General features: G+C 40.0%; 1 protein-coding gene and 1 long non-coding RNA gene across 12 annotated transcripts in view; both read left to right on the top strand.

Annotated features, from left to right (window-relative positions):
- Positions 1–1468: 1468 nt before the first annotated feature.
- The window catches only part of PHF20L1 (PHD finger protein 20 like 1), an 87159-nt gene continuing 61408 nt past the window's right edge, over positions 1469–27219 (top strand). For 5 of the 11 annotated variants that reach the window (XM_049632868.1, XM_049632872.1, XM_049632875.1 and 2 more), the window contains exons 1-6: positions 1469–1773; positions 3920–4036; positions 21803–21974; positions 22120–22204; positions 25963–26051; positions 26309–26398. In XM_049632868.1, the coding sequence (XP_049488825.1) occupies positions 3954–4036; positions 21803–21974; positions 22120–22204; positions 25963–26051; positions 26309–26398 (519 nt within the window). In that variant the 5' untranslated portion in view covers positions 1469–1773; positions 3920–3953. Of the gene's footprint in view, positions 1774–3915; positions 4037–21802; positions 21975–22119; positions 22205–25962; positions 26052–26308; positions 26399–27219 lie in introns of all 11 variants that reach the window. The other 6 variants (XM_049632871.1, XM_049632869.1, XM_049632874.1 and 3 more) reach the window with 4 other exon arrangements.
- LOC125924385 (uncharacterized) lies at positions 7663–11329 on the top strand. Its single transcript, XR_007458373.1, has 2 exons — positions 7663–8064; positions 8318–11329. It is a non-coding gene; the product is annotated as an uncharacterized LOC125924385 (long non-coding RNA).

Below are 27219 nucleotides of genomic sequence, written 5' to 3'. Positions count from 1 at the left end.
CTGCCTCCAAAGACTCATAAGGTGAGTGTATCGGTCAGTTTGTGTTAGCTTATGCTGTGTAACAAACAACTCCCAAACTCTCAAAAGCTTAAAACGGCAGATTTTAATTTTTCTCCTTACATTTACATATCATTTGCAGATTAGCAGTGAGCTATGGGCTCATCACGATCTGTCTAGAATCTGGGTGGCTAGAGCAGTCACCATCTCAAATATTGCTTATCACTGTGCCAGAGACAGAAATCTGGGTGAAGCGCCTTTTAAAATTACCAGCTAGCCATGACAAAGCTCACTTCCAGTTTCATTTTATTAGCCAAAGCAAACCAAATGGCCACACATAATTCTAAGGAGGGCGCAAAGGATAAGCCTGTCATGTATCCAGAAGACTCTGGAAATATATGGCATAATGCATTAATGACAACCATGATGGTAAATTTCCCCAACATGGGTTGGGAGTTCAGATGTTGGGCAACTCCCATACAAGACAAATGTCCACTACAGACTGTCTTATTTATATCTTTTCTACGTATTGCCATTGCTCACTCTAGCTCAGTAGCTATTAGTAACACAGTAAGTACTGAATGAATGTCTTTGGAATAAAAGGATATGAATATAGTTGTTTAAATTACCGAATCTGACTATAATTAAAGCTTAAAGAGATACTTTGCTATTTTAACTCGACACTGTAAAGCATGATAAATATAAGTGTTATTAGTATGCAATGTTGCATTTAGAAAGCTTGAGATCCAGAGTGGTACATTGGGAAGAGAGAGAAAAAAGATTTTCAGCTCAACATCAATTTGAACGTGTTCACTAGTTGGTTTCCACAGTGGGGAACACTTTCTCCTGTGCCTACTCCAGAGTTTGGTACATGGCAGATATACAATAAACCTAGTTCTGCCATCATTACCTGGGTAGTCTTGGGGAAGTCACATCAACTTAGCCATAGGTTCTTTACCTGCACAACACACACAAGTGTTAATAGCTACCTTTTGTATTGTAAGGATCGCCTATACAATAGAGAACAATACAATTGGGCGAAAGCAGTTGTCATGTAATGTACGAATAACACAGCACCTGCCACAGAGTGTCCACTCAATAGCTGTTTGTTGACAGGGACAGTAAACATTCGCTCTATTCTTATTGTGGAATGGGGTGGATATCTAAGAAATTGCGTAGTGCAATTACAAAAGTTTTCCCAAGTGCTGGGGTTGAGCTTTGGCAATCTGTTTCCCACCAAATCAACCATGATAATACTCAATGGGCCCTGTCCTCATCTCTCAAAGGTCAACAAACACTTCAGAACTCCTAATTGGCTCCCGGAGCTCGCTTTCCCTCTTTGCCTCATAACGGCCCCTCCCGCTAGCCATCAGCCAACTGCCGCCAAGCCCCGCCTCCCAGGGGCACTCTCCAATCGGAGGCGCGGCCTGGGCCCAACCCTCGCGAGTCACGTGACGCGCCCAGGCCCGCTTCCGGCGCGTCGCGGGCGGCTGACGTCGCTGGGCCCGGCGTCGCGTCAGGGCTGGCCGGCGGTGGCGGCGGCGGCGGAGGCGGCGATGGCAGCGGACACTGAGCGGGCTTGAGGGCTCGGACCTGCTCCCTCCCGCGCGACCTCGGGCCCGACCCGGCGCTGCGGTCCCTGCTCTCTCCCCTCCTGCTTCCTCCCCGGCCGCTGCCTGGGCGGAGGCGGAGGCGGAGGCCCGGGCTGGCCGCCCTGCTCGCGCCCCGGCTCGGCCCCGGACGGCCCGGCTGCTGTGCGGAGAGGAGGCCGAGTCGGTAAGAGGCGGCGGCGGTGGCGGGGGCCTGGAGGCCGCCTGGATCCCGTCTGGCCGCCCGGGACGCCCCCGCGCTGGTGTCTGTCTCAGGCCCGCTCCCCTCTCGAGTCCCTCCCCGTAACTCGCCGCCCCTATTGTCTAGGCGCCGCCGCTCCCTCTCCCCCTCCCTTCCTTCCCCCACTGCCGCGGGCCGGACGGCTGTCAAACCTGGAGGCACCTCCCGCTCTTCGCCAGCGCCGTCTGAGCCCTTCCAGCCCGTCTCTGCCAGCCGCTCCCGCCCCGCGTCAACCCCCCTCCTTCTGTGGCCCCGCGGCCATTCTCTGACCTTTGCTTCACTTTCTCGGTGTTTTATCTTCTTGCGAATTTTCTCTTCCCTCCCAGTTGTCATCTCCTCCAAGTTTAACCATCCAGATAATTTTTTTTTTTTTTTTTACCATTCTTGTTCGCTTTCTTTTCTGTTTATGTTCCTCTCCGTTCTCTCTGTCCCCTTTTCTTGCTTCACGTACCCCTTCCCCCCATAGACTGTCTTACTTTGTCTTTTCTTTATTTCCGATACCTCCCCATCCTCCTCTCTCCACCCAAGGAAGAGGAAATCGTGCCTCATCCCAAAGTATCACTGGGAGTTTATAGGTCTTAACAACATCACTTTTATGGGTTCGAGGTTTTGTTGTAGAAAATAGTGTAACTGGTAAACTACCCCATACTGAGTTCTTCTTCTGAAGAACAGTAGAAAAGGTTAGTTAGATTTCTACACAAATGATTTAAGTAACTGCCTTGTATGTTACATACGACCAGCCTTTTAAAAACAATTCATGCTTTTGTCCCTTTTGCACCAAATACCCTCTGACCTAGCTTCCTGTTAACTTTAATGTATTAATCTTTTTTCTTGCCATGGCCAGAGGATAGTGTCCCCTCCCTCCCCAGGAGTATTTAGGTTTGAGTTTACATATTTTTATGGCAAGTATTGGTGCCATGTTTAACCCTTACCTATTAACAGAGGTCCTTTCAAAGAGGAAAGGACAGTCGGTTTTTATGTTTACTGTTATGTTTTGTCTCTTTTGAATTGTGAGCAAACCATTAAAAAAAACCCAGAAAAGAGTTGTGTTTTCTTTTTTAACCTGGAGGAGAGCAGCATCCTATTAGTAATTCTAAATATCACGAAGGTTTTAGGGATCTCTCTTTTCCCCCCAAAATTGTAGGTTTGCGTTCCTGATTACCGTTATGTTTTGGTCTAGCCTATCTCAAAGTGCATCCATATTCCTAAAGTACTAGTTAGTGACAAAGTCTACTTCAGGTGTTCTGGCTGTCCAGTGTGGCCAGAAGGGGAGTAAAGAGCCTACAAGGCAATGATCTAGAGAGGAATAGATAGTCCTTGGTAGTTTGTTGTTTGTCTAAACGTTACGACCACTTTTATTCGTCAGTGTGGGCGCTATGTTGAAATAGAGCAGAAAGAAATTCTTTAGTTAAAAAACCCCATATCATTGTTGCTTATTGAACGTGAAGTGTAAGGAAGAAATTTCCGACGCCACTTTGCATGTTCAATTAAAATTACTGACTCGTTTGCTACCAAAGTGGGAAATCGCAGGTAATGAAGAGTCCTAATCACAGGAATTATTATTGAAATTGTCCCTGGCAGAGGAGTGTGCCTACTGCTTCTTCCTTCTTTAGATGCTCTTTTGTGCCTTATCTAGTGTCGTGTGCTATGAGGCACTCACACATTGGTTGAAAAACTTGATTAATTTGTCCCCTTCAGAATTTCAGTAGTCCCATTCCAGAACCCTCAGGTGTCTTGATTTGTCCAAGACAAAACACAGCTTCACCTGGTGTGGAGAATTTTCTTGGGTATTTTCAAGTTCAAACTTAAAGCACGTTAGCCATTAGCAAGTTTTAATGCTCATCTGTTTGTTCTTTTGAAGTGGTTCTTTTTTATGTCCTTTCCCTTAATTCATCATCCAGACTGCCTGCAAGTTGCACCGTACTTTACCTATAGATGTTGGTACTCATCATTCCAATTTCTTTAAAATTTGGCACTTATTTTAACTTCTCGTGCGGGGTTTTAAAAATTCTGTCTTACTCCCTATGCATTTTATGCATTGGAGTCTAACTTTTTTTTTTTTTTTTTTTTTTGTTCCTTCCTCCCGAGGTAGTGAAAAGCAAATACGGAAGAAATAGGATCTCAAGATGAGTAAAAAGCCCCCAAATCGTCCTGGAATCACTTTTGAGATTGGTGCGCGTTTGGAGGCCCTGGACTACTTACAGAAATGGTATGGAAAACCCGGAGCCCTTGACCTGAAGCACCGTATTGGTAGCCTTAGAGTTGTTTCTCAGTTGCTTTTCTTTTGACCCTGGCAGAAACATTAACGTGGTCACGTTTTAAGTACTCATACACTTTTTTTTAGCTTTCCTACTCTTCAACAGGCTTTGCAGGTTCAGCATTCCAAAGCTATTTGTAGTCAGAGTCGTTTTAGGTATTGGGAACTGAACTGAAAATAATGATCTAGAATATGAAGAGAGAGCGTATCAGTACCCTTGTGTGCTTACCGTGAGCTATATTGGGGGTGGGAGGGAGGGGATTAATTTAGATTAATCCCAAGATTTGGATAGAACTTGATATGAATCTCTTCTCTTGGCCTGTGTCAGAGGTAGTCTTTCAAAATACTGTGGTTGATGGTTATGTTGAATATGTTGATGGTTAGCACAGTCACTGCTCGTTCACTGTCCCATCTAAAATCAAAAACCAGTTTACATCCTCTTTTCCCCAGAGGGTGGTGAACTAAAGGCAGGTTGTTACTGTCCCGTACTAGATGGGCAGCACTTTCAGACCCTTTTAAATTTCTTGTGTTCTGGCCACGTGTGGTAAGTGGTGAATTTAAGCCCCTAACACACCCCTAAAACAGCGGTGTAGGGATAAAACCATCACCGGAAAGGAGAGAAGGGGAAACAACACACAGGGGCACCGGGCCACAGTAGAAATGACAAGGATTCATTCCCTCGTTCTCCTAGGGAATGCTTTCCTCATTCTTCTTAGCTGCCCCTAGTTCTCCCTGGGTGGAAGTCTGTTCTTGCCACCCTCGGCCCGCTCTCTGAGAGGGGCATTGGAGAGCTCCTCTGCAGGCAATGCGGTTGTCTGGCTCTCTTGAAGCCCGTCACTTTGATGAGGGATCTAGTGGCTTAGCAACTCCAGGACTCTGTCCACCAGACTTTCTGACATTTTCTCTCACGACGACTCCCTTCAAAACATGGCAGGCATTTTATAAATGCGCTTTTGATAGACTTGCATTATGTCAACCTCCTGAGTTGGCAAATGGCAGGCAGAGAAATCTTGTTTAGTCATGATATTTGACTTTAGACCAGTCTGGGATCTTTGTCTCTTAGTATCTGGCTTTAGAATTCTGCACGTCCCTGATTCCCAGGTTGACGGGCTCTGTCGTAGGCACTGCTTTAGGACAGTTTAAAACTACAGTCTGATGTGGGAAGGCAGTTATTTGGCCCCATGCCTGTAAGGTGCATCTCAGAAGATAGTTCTTTTTAGGGGACTTAATTGTTATTTCCCATCAGGTGGAGAGTGAACATAGTAGTTCCCAGGTGGGGTTTGGGAATCGCCTGGGCCTGGCAGTAGCATCTCTCATAGTCGTGAAGCTAAAAACGATCTCTAGACGTGGTGGGGTGCTCCCTGGGGGGGCACACGTGCTCCTGATTGAGAAGCGCTGCATTGCTTAGTCAGTAATTGGCCCTCTTTGGTTCTCATGTGACCCAAAGGAGCTTTTTACTCTGAAGGCACACTGGTAAATCTCTGTGTGGTATGAGAAGTGATGCTGCTTCTCTGATGCTCATCCTTGTCTCTTAAGTTTTGGGTTTTTTTTAAGTTATTAGCTTTTGAATCACTAGTTAATTCATATTAACGTATTTTCTTAGGCTTCTAAACTGACAAAGATGCAGTTGAGATAGCTTCCGGTTTTGGACAGGGACCCAGTTTATTAATTTTCTTAGAGGTTTCCAGGGATATTAACATAATTTCAGCATTAGTAAGAAATTTGCTTTCAGTGGTGAAATGTTTTCTAATTCAACAATTGTTAAATTGATGGCCCCGTAGTTAAAACGATTATAAAAGAGAACTACTTTAAAGGTGAAGCCCAAAAGTGCTTTTAGAGTACTTGGAATTTGAGAGAAAAAATGATCATTGTAGCTAAGTTTTTCCATGGTCTTTTGCTTCGCACCAAGAAATTCTAAGTGTTTAGGTAGTGTGATAACATGCATACGTAATCACTGGTGAAGTTTAGCTTTCATTTTAATGACTCCAGTAGTAATGGTGTCTTTAAAGTACGTAAACATCAGCCAGAATAATCTTAGATGATAATCAATGAAACATGTCATTGATTTGATTTTTGTGAGCTCATTTATATGAAGATTTTAGTATTCTGCTATGGTTGGCTCCTTAATTAAAAAGGAATGAAGAGTATTGTATATACATATTCTAGGTAGTTAAATAATTTTCTTACTGTGACTTTGTTTATTAATGTTGGTAGTCTCAAGAACTAGGTAGCTTTGGGTGACCCCTGTCATTTAGTATTAAAGTGCTTTACTGTAAGACAACTAATTGTTAAGTTTATTGGGTTTTAGATGGGCATGAAAGAAGTTCTACGAGACACAGTACTCTTTGGCAGACTTTATTTTTATTTTTATTTTATTATTATTTTTTTTTTTAATTTTTTTTTAACGTTTATTTATTTTTGAGACAGAGAGAGACAGAGCATGAACAGGGGAGGGGCAGAGAGAGAGGGAGACACAGAATCGGAAGCAGGCTCCAGGCTCTGAGCCATCAGCCCAGAGCCCGACGCGGGGCTCGAACTCACGGACCGCGAGATCGTGACCTGAGCCGAAGTCGGACGCTTAACCGACTGAGCCACCCAGGTGCCCCTGCAGATGCAGACTTTATTTTTAAATGAGGCAATAAACCTTATTCTTTGTATCATTCCATTTGAGTCATTCTGTATTTCATATAAATGCTACAGTTTTTTGCTTGAATGCCAGGTAAAAGTGTAGAAGGATTATTTGAGTGTTGCGAAACCTTAATATTTTTGTGAGGAGCAAAATAGTTAATCGCTGAAAATTTGCTGAAATGATTCCACTTTCACCCCTCCTTCCCTGTTTTCTTTCCTGTTCTCTTCTGTTGCACCCATATAGAATGCTTCACCGTCCATATTTACTCCGTACAGCTGGGAAAGTATTGGGTTCCTATTTGACGTAAGTCAAATAGGCATTGGACAGGGAGGGACACGTAGGAGTGCAGATACTGCTTGCTGTCTCTGCACACAAGACATTTCCAGTAAAGCCGTGTGTCTCTTATGAAGGAAATAACATCACGTGTTGATAGAGAAGTGCGAAGGGAAAGTTGTGCGAGTGGAGCGCCCAAAATGTCAACATGTCCTGTATGTAGAAGATGTGTCCTGTGTCAGAAAAGCAAACTCGTTATTACTGTGTGCCCTGGACGTAAGAAGATAAATTCTGAATTAAGTGGGCAGAAATCAACAGAAATAAGCTTCCGGTTGTAGGTTGGGGGGTAGATTTGATTTCATAGGAAGGTACAGTCCTTTTCATATGGAAAGTACACGATTACTGCTTGAGCAAACCATATTACGTGTTCTTTAAAGTTCAGAAAGAGGGGCGCCTGGGTGGCGCAGTCGGTTGGGCGTCCGACTTCAGCCAGGTCACGATCTCGCGGTCTGTGGGTTCGGGCCCCGCGTCGGGCTCTGGGCTGATGGCTCAGAGCCTGGAGCCTGTTTCCGATTCTGTGTCTCCCTCTCTCTCTGCCCCTCCCCCGTTCATGCTCTGTCTCTCTCTCTGTCCCAAAAATAAATAAATTAAAAAAAAAAAAAATAAAAAATAAAGTTCAGAAAGATATTTCATCCTTGAAAATACAGTCTATACATTTTTTAAAGTAGTGATTTGTTACTTTTTGTTTTCAAAGTCGTTTTAGAGCTACATTAGGAAACTCATTGAATAGTTGGATTACCTACGAACACTCATGAATGTAGGCCGTAGGAAGCCGTTGAGAGGCCAGCTGCCTTCAGTTACAGTGTGTGGTTTTTGGATTTCCTATACTGACTAAACCTAACTCCTGCTGAGTAGTTAGGTTGCTTAATTTTTAATTAATTTTCTTTGATTTTTAATTTTTAATTTTTAAGTTATTTTTCGGGGGGTTGCTTAATTATAAACTGTTATAGTTTTACGTAAAACATAGTTTAGTTTCTCAACAGCCTTTTAATTTAAAAGACTTTTGTGGGGCGCCTGGGTGGCGCAGTCGGTTAAGCGTCCGACTTCAGCCAGGTCACGATCTCGCGGTCCGTGAGTTTGAGCCCCGCGTCAGGCTCTGGGCTGATGGCTCGGAGCCTGGAGCCTGTTTCCGATTCTGTGTCTCCCTCTCTCTCTGCCCCTCCCCCGTTCATGCTCTGTCTCTCTCTGTCCCAAAAATAAATAAAAAACGTTGAAAAAAAAAATTAAAAAAAAAAAAGAAAATAAATAAAAGACTTTTGTGATATTTACAGCTAATACAGTCAATCATTTTCTTTTACTTTTTTAAATATTTTATTTTTAAGTAATCTGCACCCAGTGTGGGGCTCGAACTCACAACCCTGAGATCAAGAGTCACATGCTCTACCAACTGAGCCAGCCAGGTGCCCCCACAATCAACCATTTTCTGTCTTACCTCCGCAACCCCGGTGTATTCAAACTGTGACATACCAGATTTATAATCTCTTGAATGCAGTAACATCATAAGAATGAAAAAGAATGCAGGTGGTTGATACAGGAGTATATTTGGGGAAATAAAGTTCAGAGTTGAAGTTCTGTTGGAGATACTGGAAGTGAATTCTAAGGACAAAGAGGTAGGTCCAAAGTCAGACTGTCACTTTCTGATCCTGTGATGTGGATAAGTCCTTGACTTGAGTTAGTGCATCAGTAAAATGGAAGCAGTGTTACTGTCTTTTCCTTAGAGGATCATTTTAAGGATTAAATAACGTGTGTAAACTTGCTTCCAATTCTACAAAATAGTGCGTAATTATAAAGCACTGAAGTAAATACAAGGGAAGAGGGAGAGTTGAAAAATAAATCTTTGAGGATCTGAAGACTTAAGTGTGTACGTTTTTAAATGTAGCTTTAGTATTGAGGTGACAGTGGCCTGGAACGTACGAGGAAAATCATGTCATTGTAACCAGCTGTAAACTGTCTTTTTTGAGGTGATAATGAAATGTTTTTGTTACTGCAGAGCTTTACAGTTGATAAAGCATCCTTGCAAATATTATAGTTTCTAATTATTCTGAATATTGGTCAAGAAGAAAAGTGATAACATCAAACTGGTTTGGACTACTGATTTAACTTCTGTCTTTTGAATGAAATTGAAATAGTTACTCTGTAGCAAGTGATTTAGTTATGAAGACAAAGTAAATATGCTCTGAAAATTTGAAATACAGAGTTAATTTAAAATATTCAGATAAAAAATAAAATATTCAGATGAGTTAATGCTCTTCTGAAATTTTTTGGAATATTTCTATTCTCTTCTAGATACAAAGGAAAGGAAAATGAAAAAAACTGTGGAGATATCTCCAAGTATCAGAGTTTGATAGAACAGTGTAAACTTGAATTGGCAAATGCTGTTTCCATACATTGGGAGTTTTTTGAACTGTATGGAACGTTTGCAAATGTGAGTTTTTAAAATGCTCACAAATAGAATTTTAATAGAGTGGGAAAAATTGAGGAAATTTAGATTGTAGCAAGTACAAATACTTTCTGATTTGAACAAAAGTACATATTTTCTGAATAAAAAGGGTTGCTTTTTTCTAATTGAATTTAGTTATTCAAAGGCAAATATTAATAGAAGTAAGTTGCGTTATCTCTATTTGCAGTAGAAAAATGTTCCTGGGAAGTAGTAATGTAGATCAAATTTTAAAACTCAAGTCATTTTTAAATTATATTAGTTGAGTTCGAAGTTTGTAGAAACCTTAGGTGAATAGTTTTAAAGTAGGAAATCTTTTGCTAATATGAAGAAATTTTTTGTATATTGGGTTTCCCTAACTCTGTATATTTGAAAAGGTTTGATTCTTATTTTGAGTCACTACGTACCTTTGAAAACCTAATTTTAGCTGTAGACTCAGCAAAATGTACGGTCACACTTATATACCCCCAAAATTGAATTATATCATATGGGTGGTCATAGAAAATGTATCCAGGGACTCCAGATTAAGGACTCTTCTTGCAGAGAATTTCAGATTGAAATCTATGTGATTTTTTTTTTTTTAATTCCTAGATTTTTCTATTCAGAAAGTCACAAATTTTGAATCTTAAGATCTAAGCGAGTCCTCATTTTCGTCATCACATAGGTCTGCATCAGTGCACAAACGTTGTAGTTTTTTAATTTTTACAATTTTCGCCAAAAAAACCCCTATAAACTTTTAAGGGTAAAGATCTCTGTCTCCCTTCTCTTCCGTCAAAATATGGTGAAAGCAAGGTCAGATGTAGGGGCAGAGTATATGTATTTATTATTCTAGTTTTTACTCTGATGTTCTTTTCATTATATTGATTCATTTCCTATAGAACTTCTTGTTATTTGCTCAGACTTTTTGCTCATCCTAGTTTTCTTGGAAGGCGAAAGAAAAGGAATATTGGAAAACGTAAATTACACTGGAAATCAGAAGATGTGAGTTCTGGGTGCTCTTTTACCATGAAGTGTGTTGTGTGACTTTGGATAGTTCCTTCTCTGCTCTAATGTCCCTAAAACGAGGGTGTGATGTTCAGGTCCCTTGACATAGAAACTGAAATTTCTTTGATTTACTTTCCATCAATTCAGGGATGATAGATTTTTATAATCTCACTTTCCATTGGGTAAATAATACAGACTTGAGGCAAAAGTAAGACAGTAGAAGTCCTATGTAGTTTGTTCAAAACTGCTGGTCACTCAAAGAAGAGAAAAAATGAGTGGACACAGTGGAGAAAGTTGAATCTAGTTTGGAACAAAAACGATAGTTTTGAAGTTTGGGGGAGAGTGGTATTGGGCACATGGTTGTCCTTTCTCCAACCTGCTCTCCCACTCATTTAAATACTTTTCATTATTTAATTTTGAAATTACTTACAACCACAACTATTGGCTTAGAAAAGTGTATTTAACCAATAGGATGCCCTAACTCCCTGACTTTCCATGTGTTAACAATTCACTAATTGATTCTCTTACAAAATTCATGGATGTTGTAGTTTTGAAAGTGATTCAGGTGAAGTCTAGAAGCGTGAGCTTTAGCAGCCTCTGATTCACCTACAGGGTTTGTTACACACGCATCACTGGGCCAACGCCCGCGGCTCCTGAATCAGTAGATCTGCACTGGGGCCCAGCAGTTTGCACTTCTAAAATGTTTCTAGGTAATGCTGGTGCTGCCGGTCTGGAGACCACATAAGAGATTCACTGGTCTAGGGCATACAGAATTGTTAGCCCAAAGATACAGTTTATGAGGTGGATAGCAATGGAAGTGGTCAGGATTGTTTTTGAATTTATAGTCTGTTGTGATTATGTTCGTTGGAAGAAGTAACATATAAGTACATTGCAAAATGATGCATGATTCAAAAACCATTTTTTGCTGTTTTTCAGTACAATAGAGTATATTGACCTACATGTGCTTTGACAAAGTGCTTCAGTTTTCTTGCTTTTTTTCTGCTTTATGTAATCTCCACCGCTACGTGGCTGGATAGTTGGTATTTAGGTCCGTGTTGACAAGGGGCAAAAAGACCGTCTATGGTTATAGTTAATTATGGATTGCTGTTGTGAGATGATAACTTCTGTACTGATTCAGGATATATGGGAGATATTCAGTATGTCACTTGAGTTTTACAAGGAGCCTATCAGGTCTGGGACACTCTTTGCTGGTTTAGAAATAATGTGTCTCAGGTTTGGAGATATTAACTGTTTTCTTCCAGCTCATCTAGTTAGAAGAATCCTCCTGTACCCAGGTTCTTTTGACTCTCAGTCTTATGATCTCGTTACTATAACCCATTTCCTCATATATGGACACCCTGGAGTTTGAGCCTCAGCTTCAGGGGGTAAATGGGCTCAGTGCTGATAGGCTACCTTCATTCCTGACTTTCTCTGGTGACGTGTGTGTATCTGGTGTTTAGAAGGGCCCCAAGAGTCCAGCATGCCCGTGTCACTCTTGTTCCATGGAATTATCTTCTACAAGGTAAGTTAATTTCAGGCCTATCTGGCCTAGAAACTCTCCCTCCCAAGCTTACCTTCAAATCAAGCCTTCAAGCTAATGATTTCCTAGCTTTCTTCACAAATGTGTAGTAAAGTCCAGGAACCTTGGGCTTATTGTAGTGTGCTCTCTGTGTGTGCATGTGTGTTCATGTAATGGCAAGAGTTGGACTGAAAGAGAAGACCGTTTGATTTGCTCATCTGACATTTGGTTGAAGGTCAGCCATTGTATATCACATGCATCCAACTCTATTCATTACATCATTCCTGCTGAATATTATTATGTGTTGTGAGATTTTACACTTGCCACATCAAATTAGATGCTACTTTATTTTGTGATCAAAGCCACTAGTTGGGAAATAATTTATCTGGGTGATAGTCAACTCCACTAAAGAGAATGGCTGGCAGGTCTAGTTTTGCTGAGGAGACAGAACTGCTGTCTATAGATGCTGATAAGTTTTTAACTTTGTTTTTACTTGAGTTTTTAAGTGAGGGGGAGAATACTAAGTTTTAAAGATCAGTGTAATTTTTTTTAAAAGCAATTAACGTGATACTGAAAAGGCAGTTTAGTTTTGCTATTTTTCATAAGGGTCCCAGTTTTTAGTTTTTCTATGTGACTTTTCATTTTGAACAACCATTGACCATCCCTGCTGTCACCTCCCACACATTATTACTCATCACATAGAACTTTTCTTTTTATTAAATTGGACATTGACATGCAAGTGTCATGTTGTTTCAGTAGCTGTAACTCATCTTTGAGATAATTGTTGCAGTGAAATCGAAGAAGGAATGGGGATATTTATTTAATATTCGATGTGTCTTAAAAGTCTGTTTTTTCACCGCAAGAAAGCTAACCTTCTTTAATTAAAAATAAGTGTGTTCCTGGTATATCATGGTTAGGGAAGGTACCAAAGTATCAGGTGCTTGCATGAAATAATACGTATGTACAAGGCCTAGCCCCTTTTACTCCTAAAGGTACCCAGCAAAGTTTATTGAATTTTGACAGGTTTAGTAAAGAGTGAGCTCAAGAATTTGGGGGATATCATGATATCTGGTTACTGTTTCAGAAATTTTTGGCAAATGAGTTGTGACTGATGGGTTGAAAACTACGCGTAGGATTATATTTGTCAGACTAGTAAATTTTATTTTTCAAGTCACCTGGTGTTTTTCTTAGTTCTATAGCAAATCATCCCCAGGATTCCTATCTTAATTTTTAAATTTACAACAATTTTGAAACATCCTAAAAGTTAAGCCACTTGCTTTTTTCAGACTCCTTCATTTTAATGTGATATTTTGTACTTAGGCACAATTGAGGTATACACCTTTTGGGAAATTTTAATAATAAACCAAAAGAGCCTTTTTGTGCATGGGGGGGGGGGGGGGGGTTTTTTTTTTGTTTTTTGTTTTTTTTTGTTTTTTTTTTGTGCAGTGTGATAAAAGCTGTTTTCTGTACTCTTTGGGCTAACAAAAATCAACTTTAGCCATTTTGTATCAAAAGCAGAAGATTAAAACTGAATTTACAAGAAAAAGTAAACATAATATCTGATTTTCTTATTTTGTTTTCACTACCTCTCAGTAAGAGCCCCCTATATTTGAAACTGCAGTAAGTGTGATAGGTGAAAAGCATCAGTTGGCAAGATGCACCATATATATTGAATGTCTTTAATGTCAGACGAATGTCATTTCAGGGATGTACCACTTAATTGCCTATTTTTACTTGAGCAAGTTACTTAGCAGTTCAGAGCCTCTATGACCCCTCTGTAAAATCTGGGCTCAATAATAGTACCTAACTCAAAAAGGCTCTTTGGGAATTAAGAGAGTGCATCTTAAAAGCTTATCATGGTTTGTGCCACATGGTAGGCACTTAGTAAATGTTAGCTTTAATTATAATGACAGCATGAATCTAATGGGAGAGGAGTCCGTGTAAATCTTTAAAACTTCAACCAGTAGGTATATAAACATGTATAGTTCCCTATAGTAGTAAAATAATTTTTAAGTCTGGAATATTAAGGAATAGAAACTGAGTGGACCTCAACTTGCTAGAGTTTGGGTTTTGTGACAAAATTAAGCAAAAAGGGCATTTGGTCCTGTTAGTCTGAACAAAGTATATAAAGTACGTAAACTTTGGGTACAATACTGGTGGCATTTTTTGGGTGGAGTAGGAAAGGAATTTTTGATAGTCTGATTGATTCTTGTGGTGGGAGTTGGTAATAAGTAGAAAGGCCATGGTGTAGGCATTTTGACTGATTAAAACTGACTGTGGATGAATGTACGCGTGGCAGGAGATTCAGGTGCTAAGGAGGAAGAGGGGAGTAGGACTTTATATGGAGGGATCTGAAATGAAACCTTAATTTGAAAGGTGGCGGCGTCACAGTTCTAAAGGAACACACGTAGCTAACTCTGATCTTACCTGTGTGCTGCTGCAGAGGTGTGCACAGGTAGGCAGCAGGGTGGTCTGGCAGCTTATACTGGACACGTGTCCTGGGGGTGGATGCCTCTGAAAAAACAACCTGACGGGTGATGTGATGAGACACTTAGAATTCTGTGTTGGAGAAAATGGGAGTTTGACATATAAGCTATTAGCTGAATGTTTTGGAAAGCCTAGATGCTTTTGTATTTACACTTCATTTTGGAATGTCAAGTTTGGATAAAAAGAGTTTTGTTTTCAGTGTGTTGTTAAAGTGTGAAACAAATTAACACGCAGTATCTGAAAGCACTTCATCTAAAAACACTGGAACACTAAATGACATTGTTCTTGTAGTTTAATCAGTGAGTGGAATGGGTGAGAAAACCCTTTTGAAAATTACAAAGCAGACTAATAAATTTAAAGTACTCCCAAGAAGCTAAAATTTTAAAAGGTTATTTTTATTATTTGGCAAATAATCCTAACAATTGTATGTAAGGAAGTTCTTACCTCCGTAATTCTAGTTCTTCTAAGGTGTTTTAGTCATTTTTTACGACACCGTGTTAGAGTTTCTTGCTTACAAAGTGCTTATCCACAAAACTGTTTGGAGTTGTTAATCTAACTCCCTAAATTTCTGCTAACATTTAGATTATGTGTAAGGCATATTTCAGGTGTGTTTCATTTTTTAAAAATCAGAGACCTGGGGTGCCTGGGTGGCTCAGTCGGCATCCAACTTCGGCTCAGGTCATGATCTCGTGGTTCGTGGGTTCAGGCCCCGTGTCGGGCTCTGTGCTGACAGCTCAGAGCCTGGAGCCTGCTTTGGATTCTGTGTCTCCCTCTCACTGTCCCTCCCTTGCTTGCACTCTGTGTCTGTTTCTCTCTCACAAAAATAAATAAACGTTTTAAAAAAAAATTAGAGACCTACTTTAGGAGAACATCTAATTTAGGTACTGTTTTTGTGTGCTTCTGTAATATGTCTTCAATATTCTAGCTATAACGTTGTATTGTAATTGAGTTAATTTATTTGATTCTCGTTTTCTTTTCCTTCCCTCCTGAATTTGAGTTTATTGATTGGAATAATATCTTACTTTTATTTGTAGCTTTATTCCAACTTCAGAGTCTGGCACATAGTGAATTAGAGACTCCCTGTTTGTTGAGTTAAATGAAATGAATGAGGAAGTGTCAGTTTTTAGATTTATATAACTTAGAAATTTTACTGTCTTACCAATATAGACAAAAAATGACTTATTTAAAACAATTTGAATAACTTATGGGGGCAAAGTTTTAAAATCCTTTGCCTTTTGGGGGGCTCCTGGGTGGCTCAGTTGGTTAAGTGACCGACTGCAGCTCGGGTCCTGATCACGCAGTTTGTGAGTTTGAGTCCCGCGTCGGGCTCTGTGCTGACAGCTCAGAGCCTGGAGCCTGCTTCGGATTCTGTGTCTCCCCCTCTCTCTACCCGTCCCCAGCTCATGCTCTGTGTCTCTCCATCTCTCAATAGTAAATACATGTTAAAAAAAATTTAAAAAATAAATAAAATCCTTTGCCTTTTTGATTAATGTGGTACTTACTCAAATGATTAGTTAAATCTCAGAGTGAATTCTGATGGTCTGTAGGACATTAACAATGTAGGCTGGCCTTGTTCGGTGGATTGGTACCTATCAATGAGTAGTTAACAACTCTGTCCTGTGGCTTAAGTGCAGGAGATCCTTGGCCCTGAGTGTATCAAGGAATTTCTCTTGTCGTGTCCTCATGGTTTGCCTTTCTTTATCAATACAGGTAAAGATCTGGGTATTACAAAGTAGATGACAAATCAGAATGAGTTCAAATAATGTTTAATTGTTTTACTGTTAATATATTGAATATATATATATATTTTTAATAGTTCCATGCCCATTATTTCTTTATTCTTCCAAGGATAACGGAGCACCTATGGTATGAGTGTTAATAGATAATCTTGCCTTCCAGAAGGACTTTTTGTTTCTGATCATGGACCCCTTTGAAAATCGGATTAAAGTTGGGAATTCCCACTTCAAGAGAATATTGGTACATATCTACACCAAACAGCATTTTGCGGACAGTCTCAGGGCATCATGGTCTCCTGATTTAGTGAGCGAATCAGGACCTGCCCGTGTTAAACAGTTACCGGTGTACAGGAATTCATCTGTAATGGTAATTCCCATCTTAGATTTCTCGTATTCTCCTTGTGTTTTGACAACACTCAGGAGTCAGTGCTGTAGGGAACTGATGCAGTGTATTCAGTGTATAGCCAACCTCTTTGGTCAGCATTTGGTTCTTAACGGATTGCGGATTTGGTCCAGAATCCACAGATACTGCTATGCTGAATGATCTTGTATAAGTGGGAGATCCCAGTAACAGTGTTAAAATGTTGGTGTTCTTAGATGAGGCAATAAAGCATTGTAAGCATTCAGAAAAGGTGAAAATGATTTTTATTCTTGGGGATGGATTTGTTCTACTCTGTAGTTACAGCCACAGTTTAACTTGACCATTGAAGTCTTTGACTATACTAATTCAGAGAGGGTCCTGAGAAATCAACCGACCGATTATGGTAGTAGAATTGCATGCATGAAAATACCGTTCAGTTCAGCAAAGATCGCTGTAATATCTTCTCAGAATTTCTGAATGCTATTTGTTTCCATTGAGCCTAATAACCAGTTTTAGAGTGGATCATTTTTCTTGTTAAGGTCGTTATACTTGCTAGGCATCAAGTGCGAAAGACATATGAAGGTGTGGCAGACCTAGAGCAATGAAGGCAATTCCTTGTTTTCCACACGAGTGAAGATCATTGAAGCAATGCATGCGTTGCAGAGTGGGATTCGAGTCGGGAGGGTAGATAGTGGACATTTGATAGGGTTGTGCAGTAACTCATGATAAGGGGTGGGAGAGCTCTACGTAGAATTTTGGCACTGAGGAATCATACTCCCCTCTCTTTTGAACCCTTAAGAAATGCCAACCACGGTGTTTTCTTCTTATCCCTCATTGAAACTCCAGTCTCCCACTTCTCAGCTCTTTTCCCAAATCATTCATAAATGTCTGGGACTCAGCCTAATCACTGTTCTTTAACACTTTTCCATGATGTAGCCTTTAAAAAAATGGCAAAACAAAAACATTGTCACTACATCTTCCAAATTCATTAGAAAAATTTTATGTTCCATTCACACTCAATTATAATGAAAACTAAATTGTACATCAAAATGATTGTGCTGTAGGTCAAGATAGAGAGGCATTTGTAAATACGTTTTTTCAATGTTATTTTTCATTCATTGTGTGTATCAAAGCATTATTACTGTGGGCCATTTGCTAGAATAGGGAAATCACTTCTTTATATAGAACTGTCTATTAAGTTGCCATTTTGTGCATTTGACATGTATAGCAAAGATCTTGATGTTGTTGTTTTTTTTTCTTAAGGTATAACTGATAACCAAAGTAAGGGATTTCCTGTTGTTTCTAGAATGATGGAGCATTTCATTACTTTGCTATTTTAGAGCACTTCAGTTTGAACCTAGCCAACAAGTCCAATCTGATGTCCCACTATTCTCCTTTATTCACCCGATTGCTTGTTTCGTAGTCTAGCCAGAAGAAGCGGTTTCCTTGAACTGCCTCCCAGTGTCTGGTCATGAGGTTCTTCAGGACAGAAATGTCATTCTGCTGGTCTCTGCATCCTCATTATCTGGCTGATTGCCTGACTTTGGCTTTAAGTAAATGAACATTGACAAACTGAAAGTGTGTATGCTTTACCTTTGTTTGTACCAGGCTCATTAGGTCTAAGTCCTGGAGGCTGTTACTAAGACCGATATAGATTAGGTCTCCCAAGAACCTTCAGTGCACTCCCCAGTTTTCTCTGAACTGTTAATAGCATCTTATGGAAAATTTTTATATATACTTAGCAGTTTACCATATATGATATAATTACTTTGATACGGGCCGTATCCCAGTTCTCCTGTAGGCTTTTGTGCCAGTTGCTTTTGGCTGCGAATGCTCTGCCATGTGTATTCTTGGACAGTCATCTGTGAAATGGGGACTGTGTTATCTATACCTTGGATGGTTACCAGGATCCAAGGAGAAAAGGTATATAAAGAGCAGTTGACACTCAGTAAGGAAAGAACAGAGAGCCTAACATACATGTAAATATTCTGAGTCATCTCTCTCCTTGTCTGACTCTAAGCTAAGCTCCTTGAAGACAGCAGTTAATTATGTTTCCTTTTTACCTACCAACAGTGCCTAGCAAGTTCCTTAATCTTATTAGATGCCCAAATATGTGTTGACTGAAGGAACAGAAATTCAGTCATTGTTAATAATGGTAATATTTATGGCTCCTTTATTTAAGATTCAGAATTTGATTCGTAAACATTGTAAGAATGAAAAGAGATACGAATCTTGGGTATGTGTGTTACTTATTTAATTGTTGGCCTGCATCTGAAGATTACCTCTCCATCTCTGGATATTTATGGAAAGAGTATAATATACCGTAAATTATCCTGAAGCACTTCCCCACAAGTCTGGTTGTTGCATCAGGCATCCTGTCAGTGAAACAGAATTTGAAAGATTTTAGGAAAACTGTAGGTTACTTAAAAGTGCAGTTCAGATTTAAGTTATATGAACTTATTTAGATTCTGACTCTGTGCTGAATTCAGTCATGTTATGAAAATAAAGATGTGTTGGACTCTTCCTGTGGACCATTTTCACTTTGAGAAATGTTTTAAATATGTGGAGTTGTTTACATTTAGAATTTGAAGGAACCTAGAGAATAAACCCCTAATGTTTTGCTCAACAATAAAAAGGTGTGATAATAAACACGTGGAAGTATAAATTTATTCATTTTTATAGTTGAAAGAAAATCTTTTTTTATAGTGGTGAAGTGGCTGGTGAGCGTTGGAAAATAAACTAAAGGGCAACCTTCCCTCTAGGCTTCCCTCGGCGCTGTTGACAGTTTTTATGTTGTAAAAACCAGAGGAACAGAAACATACAATCAGAGCGGTGTTGCAAGAGACCGGCATTACGGCACTGATTCTGATTGGGTCGGGTCAGTGTGTTCACCTTGGGGAGTATGTTAGTTCCCTGGGTTTGGGGGTTTTCTTGTTTTTATGCCTTTCTTTAACAGAATGTTTCTTCATCCACGCCGCCCCCCCCGCCCCCCGCCCCGAAAGACTAAGAGTAAGCTCTAACTTAGGGCTGTAAGGTCGACGGCCTTCTTAGTTATGAAGACACGTGCAGGTGGTCTTTAACGTCACTTCTTACTCATTCTGAACTTTCCCCGAGTGGCAGCTGGTGCTGTGTCTGTCACTCGGCTAGATGCTGGCGGATGCAACGATGGACATGACTCTGTTATTCCTTGAAGCTCACAGGCCAGAGTAGCTTCTAAAATCAAGTCCCTTAGATGTCTGCTAGCACGAGAGAGGTTAATAAATGTTCCGTGATAAAAGGATTACATATTTCTTTAACTTCAGCGCTAGAAAATGTTTCATGTCTATGTTGTTGACAAGACCGAGAAGTCTTTCAATAAAGAAAAGAATTAAACTTTTTAGCCAGTATTTTCCGAGGCTGTTTAACCATCAGACCCTTTTTGTGTGTCACGGGTCTTAACGTTGCAAGGGCTGTAAATGCTCTGCAGCACACGGTTTGGGAGCCTGCACTGAGATGGTTCTGGCCAGGTGGGTGCAGGGAGGGCTGCAGGGGCGGGGGGAGGCGGTTGCACATTCAACCGGCTCTGGAATGAGGAGTAGAAAGGGGAAGGGGAGGCCGCCCAGGGCTAGGCCAAAAGGACGGAAGGTACAAAAGCACGAATGTTTGACCTAGCGTGCGTGGTGTTTTTGAGGAAACCCCAAGTGGGAAAACCCAACCTACACCGGAGCTAGGAAGCTACCCCAGAGGAGGACTCAGGGCCCTTGAGATGCTTAAGAAGCTTTGACTAGCATGAGTGATACAAAGCTTATAGTAATCAGTTCCTGAATTTCGAAGCTCTGTAAGGTCTGTCGTGCTTATGCTGAAAGCCAGTTTTCTGTAGGGAGAAGAAAAATTCCAGATTTATCACAAACTAGCAAAAATATGAAATAAACTCTTAGGGCTGAATCATCTATGTGCTACTGTTGAATTCTTAAGGTTATTTAATGATAGTTTTTAAAAACTTTTGAGTCATCTGTGAACATTTAATACGGTACATTAGGAAGGATGAGGCAATTTTCCTTGTTGAACGTTTCAAGTTAACTAATTTCTATTGTAGATTTTAACGTAGGAGAGTCATCACACAGAGAGACAGAACAATGTACTGTTGTTTTTATATTTTAGAATTTAAAGTTTAACTGAGCTTTTCCCCTCCTATCATTAATGTGCATTTTATGTATTTATTTATTTATTTTTAGTTTTTGAGAGAGAGAGAGAGAGAGAGAGAGACAGAGTGCAAGTAGGGGAGGGGGAGAAAGAGGAAGACGCAGAATTGGAAGCAGGCTCTGTGCTGACAGCTCAGAGCCTGATGTGGGTCTTGAACCCATGAACTGCGAGGTCATGACCTGAGCTAAAGTCGGATGCTTAACCGACTGAGCCATCCAGGCACCCTGATGTGCATTTTAAAATATTGGAAAGTACAGAGAAATAGAAAAAACAAAGTGATTTTGTGTCATAAAGAGACAAATGAACATGTTGGTATATTTTGCCAGACAAATTTGTTTTAATTATAATTCTGCTGAACACAGTGCTGCTACTTTACATTTCCCTATGTAAATTTTTTGCAAATACCACATTTAAAGACTATAATTTTCCATTCAGTGGGTATGCCATTGTTTGTATTTTTTTCTAACCATATTTTTAGGTGGCTTGTATTTTCTTTATTAATGTTTTGTATGTATAGTTCCAGATTTGTAATGATTGAGTCAAAAAGTAGCAATCTGTCAAGGCTCTTGAAGTATGTTTTCCAATTAAAAACAGTGCAGGTCATTTATAGTTCCACTGGGAATGTATCGAAGTATTTTTTTAAAAAACTTTTTTAACATTTACTTATTATTGAGAGACAGAGGGAGACATGGCATGAGTATGGGAGGGGCAGAGAGAGGAGGAGACACAGAATCTGAAACAGGCTCCAGGCTCTTAGCTGTTAGCACAGAGCCCAAGGCAGGGCTCGAACTCACAAACTGCGAGATCATAACCTGAGCCATCCAGGCACCCCTGAAGTATTTATTTCACTGGATATTGAGACCAGGCATTAAAGGCAAATAATGATAAAGCAACCTTTGTTGGTTCAATTGTTTAAAAATATGGACCCATATCATTTTGTTTATGGATTTAACGGTAAGCAGTGTTTTCAGTTAAATTATCCTTTTTAATACTTCGTGTAAACAAATGTAAGAATTTTCTCTTGATGTGAAGCTCCTTTTTATCTTGGAGGTATCCGTCACGGATTGAAAAAATCGACTATGAGGAGGGCAAGATGTTGGTCCATTTTGAGCGTTGGAGTCATCGTTATGATGAGTGGATTTACTGGGATAGCAATAGGTTGAGACCCCTGGAGAGACCCGCATTAAGAAAAGAAGGGCTAAAAGATGAGGAAGATTTCTTTGTAAGTAGCAATCTTCTTCTCGTTTGCTAGATGTGTAATGACATATTCTAAAAGGAATTCTGTTAAATATTGCAAAAGCTTGTTTTTATAAAGGAAATGCTTATTTATTATACATGGTATTGATCTTAAAAGTTGTTTAAAATAGGATTTTAAAGCTGGAGAAGAAGTTTTGGCTCGTTGGACAGACTGTCGCTATTACCCTGCCAAGATTGAAGCAATTAACAAAGAAGGTATGTATTTGAAATGATCTTAGATTTAAAATGGGATTGATAGTAAAATTTAACTTTCTAATTTTAATTCTTGTAATTGTTACCACTGTTACTTCTGTCTGTCTTATACTTAATGAATTGCCTGCTAATACTCTTTTCTGGGAGTATTTCATTGTTACATATCGTATAGAATAACATGATACATGATCTGCTTACCACCTAAATAAACTGTTTAAATTAGAAGTGTGAAAGTTGGTTAAAATTGTTCGGCTTTTAGTTGACAGGCTTATATTATGTGCATTTTATTTCTCCTTCTCTGTTTCCAGTTTGCCGGCCAAGTTATTTTTATGAGCAACTCATCCAGAGTGTTAGGGAAGGTTAAGGATACAGGAAAATTCAAATCAGTTCAACTTGGAAGTAAAATACAGTACGGTGTTTTTTCTGAGGAAAGAGTGTGGGAATTTATCAGTTTGAGGATTTCCTTTATTGCCTTTTTCCACTGCCCCTTTTTTCTTAGTTTCTGTGAATAATTGAGAGGGAAATTTCCCGATAGCCTTTGTGGCATCTAAACATTCATATTGAGCAGAAATTACTGAACTGACCAGTGATGTTGAAAAAACACAGGAATCGGGTGTGTTCGTGTGGCCAAGGCTAATAAATCTGTGGGGCGGATAATGTATTTAAGAAAATAGGACTTGAAGACTGAGGAATTTGGAAAGGCATGAGAATTAGTATTTAAATTAGTATTGGAACTATGCTTAACTATTTTCTTTTTTAAATTTCTTACTTAAAATCTCATTTTAATAAGTTGTGAAATACTTGTAAGTATATTTCCAAGTCAAGAATACATCCGTTTTCTGTAACAATTGTTTCGTAAACTTGACCACTCATCCGTTCTGTTTACTAAAGAAAACACACATTGAGTGACAGCTTCTTTGCAAGAGAAGGATTTAAGTAAGGGGGCACTTTAAACCCGAAAGACAAACAGGTCAGCTAAAGAGGGAACGGAAGGCTTTTCTGACAAAAGAAATGAAATGGCATATTGGAGAAGAATAGAAGAGAGGCCCGCCACTTTTTAGGAACTGCAAGACTTCGTTGTAACTGGAGTGAAGGAGTCCTTTGAAGGGAGTAGAATATCAGAAGAGCTGGGAGAGAGAAGCAGGGATCTGCGTATGGAATGTCTTGCAATCTTGCTACAGAATTTGAATTTTTTTGGAGGTGATGGGAAAGAAACGTGGAAGGGATTTAAGCTGAGGATTTAAAGTAACAACAAACTTGAGAAAACATGGGAAGTAAGAGGAGACAAAAGAGGAAAACATTTAAAAAGAGACATATTAAAGAATGTTAGGTGTGAAAAAGCAAATCAGTGTTGTCTACCAAAAAATTATGATACAACTTTATAAAGTTCTATTCCAGTTTATTGTTTTAAGGAATTGAAATAACAGATATGGCTATGATTTTACCACCACCAGTCACCTTCCTCCTGCAGGAGTTGAGGGACGTCTCTGTTAGGTTTGCAGGTTACTTTTCCTTTCCTGGTATGCTTCACCTCACTGTGCACTCAGCTTCTTGAGAGCTCTGTTACGGAGCCCCTGTTCCTGTGTCTAATACACATGGACCCTCCAGGTTTATAGCATGTGGGCAGTCAGCAACAGGTTGTGGAAAGAAAGGAGGCAGTAACGGATCAATTCTTTGGGATAATTAATAGGATCCACCCAAAATAAAAGAAGATGGTGCAAAATTAAACAACACTCTCCATTTTATATTTTTAAAGTTCATGTTTATTTATTTTGAGAGAGAGAGAGAGAGAGAGATTGGGAGAGAGGAAGTGGGGGAGGGGCAGAGACAGAAGGAGACAGAATCCCAAGCAGGCTCTGCGCTGTCAGCACAGAGCCTGATGTGGGCTCGAATTCATGAACTGTGAGATCCTGACCTGAGGCTAAGTCAAGAATCGGACGTTGAGCCTACTGAGCCACTCAGGCGCCCCAACACTCTGTATTTTGATTAAGAGCCGTTTCTTTGAGTGTGGAGAGCTCTGAGATCTTGTCTCCGTGCTTGCACTCCTTGGGAGTGTAGCATATACAAGTACACGTGTACACACACATGCAGTGCACTCAGAAGCAGAGCCCTCCTATTTTGTCCCATCCCATTTGTCCATGGGCATAGAGCACAGAAAATTAAGCTTGTATTCGTGGAAGAGCGGTGAAGCTCACTGCAGTCTCTGCCGTTTTGGGAGCAGTTTGAGTGCACCCTTAGTGAAATGTTAGCAGACATGGTTTCTTTTTAAAATATCTCCACTAGAGGTCTTTATTTTGCGATTTCCGTATGTCCCACGTGACGGATGAGCCTGCCCGCCGTGTGCATTCTCCACCCCCCCCCCCCCCCCCCCCCCCCCCCCCCCCCCCGCCCCCGCCAAGGGAAGGCAAAGGCAAAGGAAGCCTTCAGGAGGCCTTCTGTTCACTGTAAAAGCTAAACAAAACCTGCAGATACGAACGTTTACGTGTTTGTAATAAGTCTTAGAGAAGTTGAAGAGGAGGGGCGAATGTGTAAACCAGAGGGGACGGGGAAGTGTTCATGTCACGGGTGGGATTTGAAGAGCTGATCCTCGAAGAGGAGGCTGAGGGAGGAAAGGAGGAAGGCATCACAAGGGCGGCACCGGTGTGATCAGCAGCAGGGAGGGATGAATGCCCGGCTGGGGTGGCGTGGAACCTGCTCTCATCTGGAAGGCGGTTCCTGCAGGAGGAGTTCAGGCCTTTGCAGGGTGGCGGTGGTCAGGTGTCGGGTGCTCGTGGGGTTCGGTAGTCTCAACGCTTTCTCAGTGTCTTTACGTCCTGGTTACTCAGCTCATCAGTTTTTTTCAATGACTTGGGTTTAGATCTTTATACATGCAACACTGTGAATTATGCTAATCACAGAAAATATGAAATGAAATGATGTTCACATTACAAAATTAAGGAAAATGTTTTGTAGATATCTGTCTGGTTTGGTGCCAAGTTCAAAGCCAGTGATACCAATTATGACACTGTTTTGACTTGTTTTGTAAAGGTCCAGTACATGTTTACTTAAAGGGGCTCTCAGCCATCATTTGTACAGGAAATGATAGAAAAACGTTGGAATTTCTTAAGTATAAAATCTACGTAATTTATGCTTTGTGGCAGTACTGACTTTTATTGACTTGAAAGCATGGACTCTGTGGCAAAACCTGAATATACTTTGTGGTTGTCATTAAGGCAGGGTGTTGAGTCCTGAAGGCAGGTTGAGTTAGTGGGAAAGGCCTCGGGATGGGGGGTTAGTTACAGCTGTGCTGCTGTTCGGCTGACTGCTGTGGGTGCAGCGTTCACCCTCCCTGGAAATCAGTGTTCTGATCTGCACAGGAACACTTTCATGTAGATGGTCTGTAAAGTATTTTCTGGCTTAAAATCCTGTGGATCTAATTCTTATTTACCAGTTCACTAGTATGGTGAAAGGAATAATCTTTTCCTGAATAAATGATTTTTCCCCCATATCAGTTCTTTCTCTCTGTTACTTGGAAAGAAACTTCCAAAGAGAGCAAATGATAATTCTTATAGAAATATTATATATGTTTGTAAGTAATGATCTTATTAGAAGGGAAGAGAAAATAAACTTCTCCAACTTCCTGCAGTTCTGAACGGGTGTGTGTGTGCAGTTACTGCGATCAGAGTGTGTTTCTTTCTGTTAGGGCGTTACTTGTTAGGTTTCAAGTGTTGCTATAAGATTCAGTTGTATTTTCTAATGATTCTGACTTGCTCCTGTTTTAGGAACATTCACAGTTCAGTTTTACGATGGAGTAATTCGTTGTTTAAAAAGAATGCACATTAAAGCCATGCCCGAGGATGCTAAGGGGCAGGTAAGAGAGTTCAGCATTCCTAGCTACCCAAAGGGATGTCTTCTTGAATGGTGACCAATCAAAAAAAAAAAAAAAAAAAGATACATATATATATATATACACACACACACATATATATATTAAAGGGAACTAATTGTAGGATTATGTGCTGATAGCCCCAAATAGCAGCAAGAAAAAGAAGCTTAGAATGTAAGATAAATTATACACTTGATTTTTGCTTCTTTGGCTTTAGACCTGCTAAAGTTATAGGTCACTAGTTTCTGTTCCAGGTGAAATCCCAGCATCCACTAAGCTGGTGTTGTCCTATCGACCCAGCTGGATCGTGGAACCAGTCTATGGGAAGTGAGGTAAGTGCCTTTTTTTAATTTTGTTTTGTTTTTCCTGGTATATAGTATCATTTAGAAAGTTAATTTTTAATATAAAATTTTATATTGAGTTTCTTATCTTCTTTCCTTTTATAAATCATAGTCATTCATCTTCTTTTAAAAGGCGCTTACCTGACACTCTGTAGGCTGCTTCAGGTAGGGCTCTGTGAGTCATAGGATGTAAGCAGTGTGTTAAAATGCCTTGTCACTGCTCAGAGCAAGAATGATGAACGGTAAGCATTGGAAGGAGAGTCTGGGATGAAGTGAAAACCATGATTCCATTGGTTGAGTATGTTTTCTTAAATACTGGAGAGAAAAGGTGCCACTAGAAATTTAAAATATTTTCTTTTATGTTCTGCTGTTATTTGGGATTTTCAGCACCTGGACCTACAATTAATTTTTAGAATTGAAAGTAACCTATGAAAGTGTCTAATATGGAAATGCGCTTGTATTTGTTCCATACCGTGCAGTGAAAAATGTCATTCTGAAACGTGTTGAAATCATCTGGTCAGCTCCAGCCAAGTGTATACATTTAGTAATCTAGAAATGTGGATCACTGCAATAAAAAAAAAAAAAAAAAAAAAATTCCTCCTATCTTCTGAGAAGTGTGATCATTTTAAATCACCTGCTTTTTAAAAATTTAGTTTTGCAGTGATCAGCTGGCATTTCTTCCCCAGTTAATATGGAAATGTAGTTTAAAATGGAAATGCTTTTGACCAGGAAATTGCTTTGTGTCTTCCTACTTGTATGTATAAATAAAATGTTCCTTTAAGCATTCAGTGGTGTGATTTCTTGGTTACTGC

Source organism: Panthera uncia, chromosome F2 (assembly GCF_023721935.1).
Source record: "Panthera uncia isolate 11264 chromosome F2, Puncia_PCG_1.0, whole genome shotgun sequence".
NCBI lineage: Eukaryota > Metazoa > Chordata > Mammalia > Carnivora > Felidae > Panthera > Panthera uncia.
The sequence above is the reverse complement of the archived record's forward strand: the minus strand, read 5'-3'. Positions and strand labels throughout refer to the sequence as shown.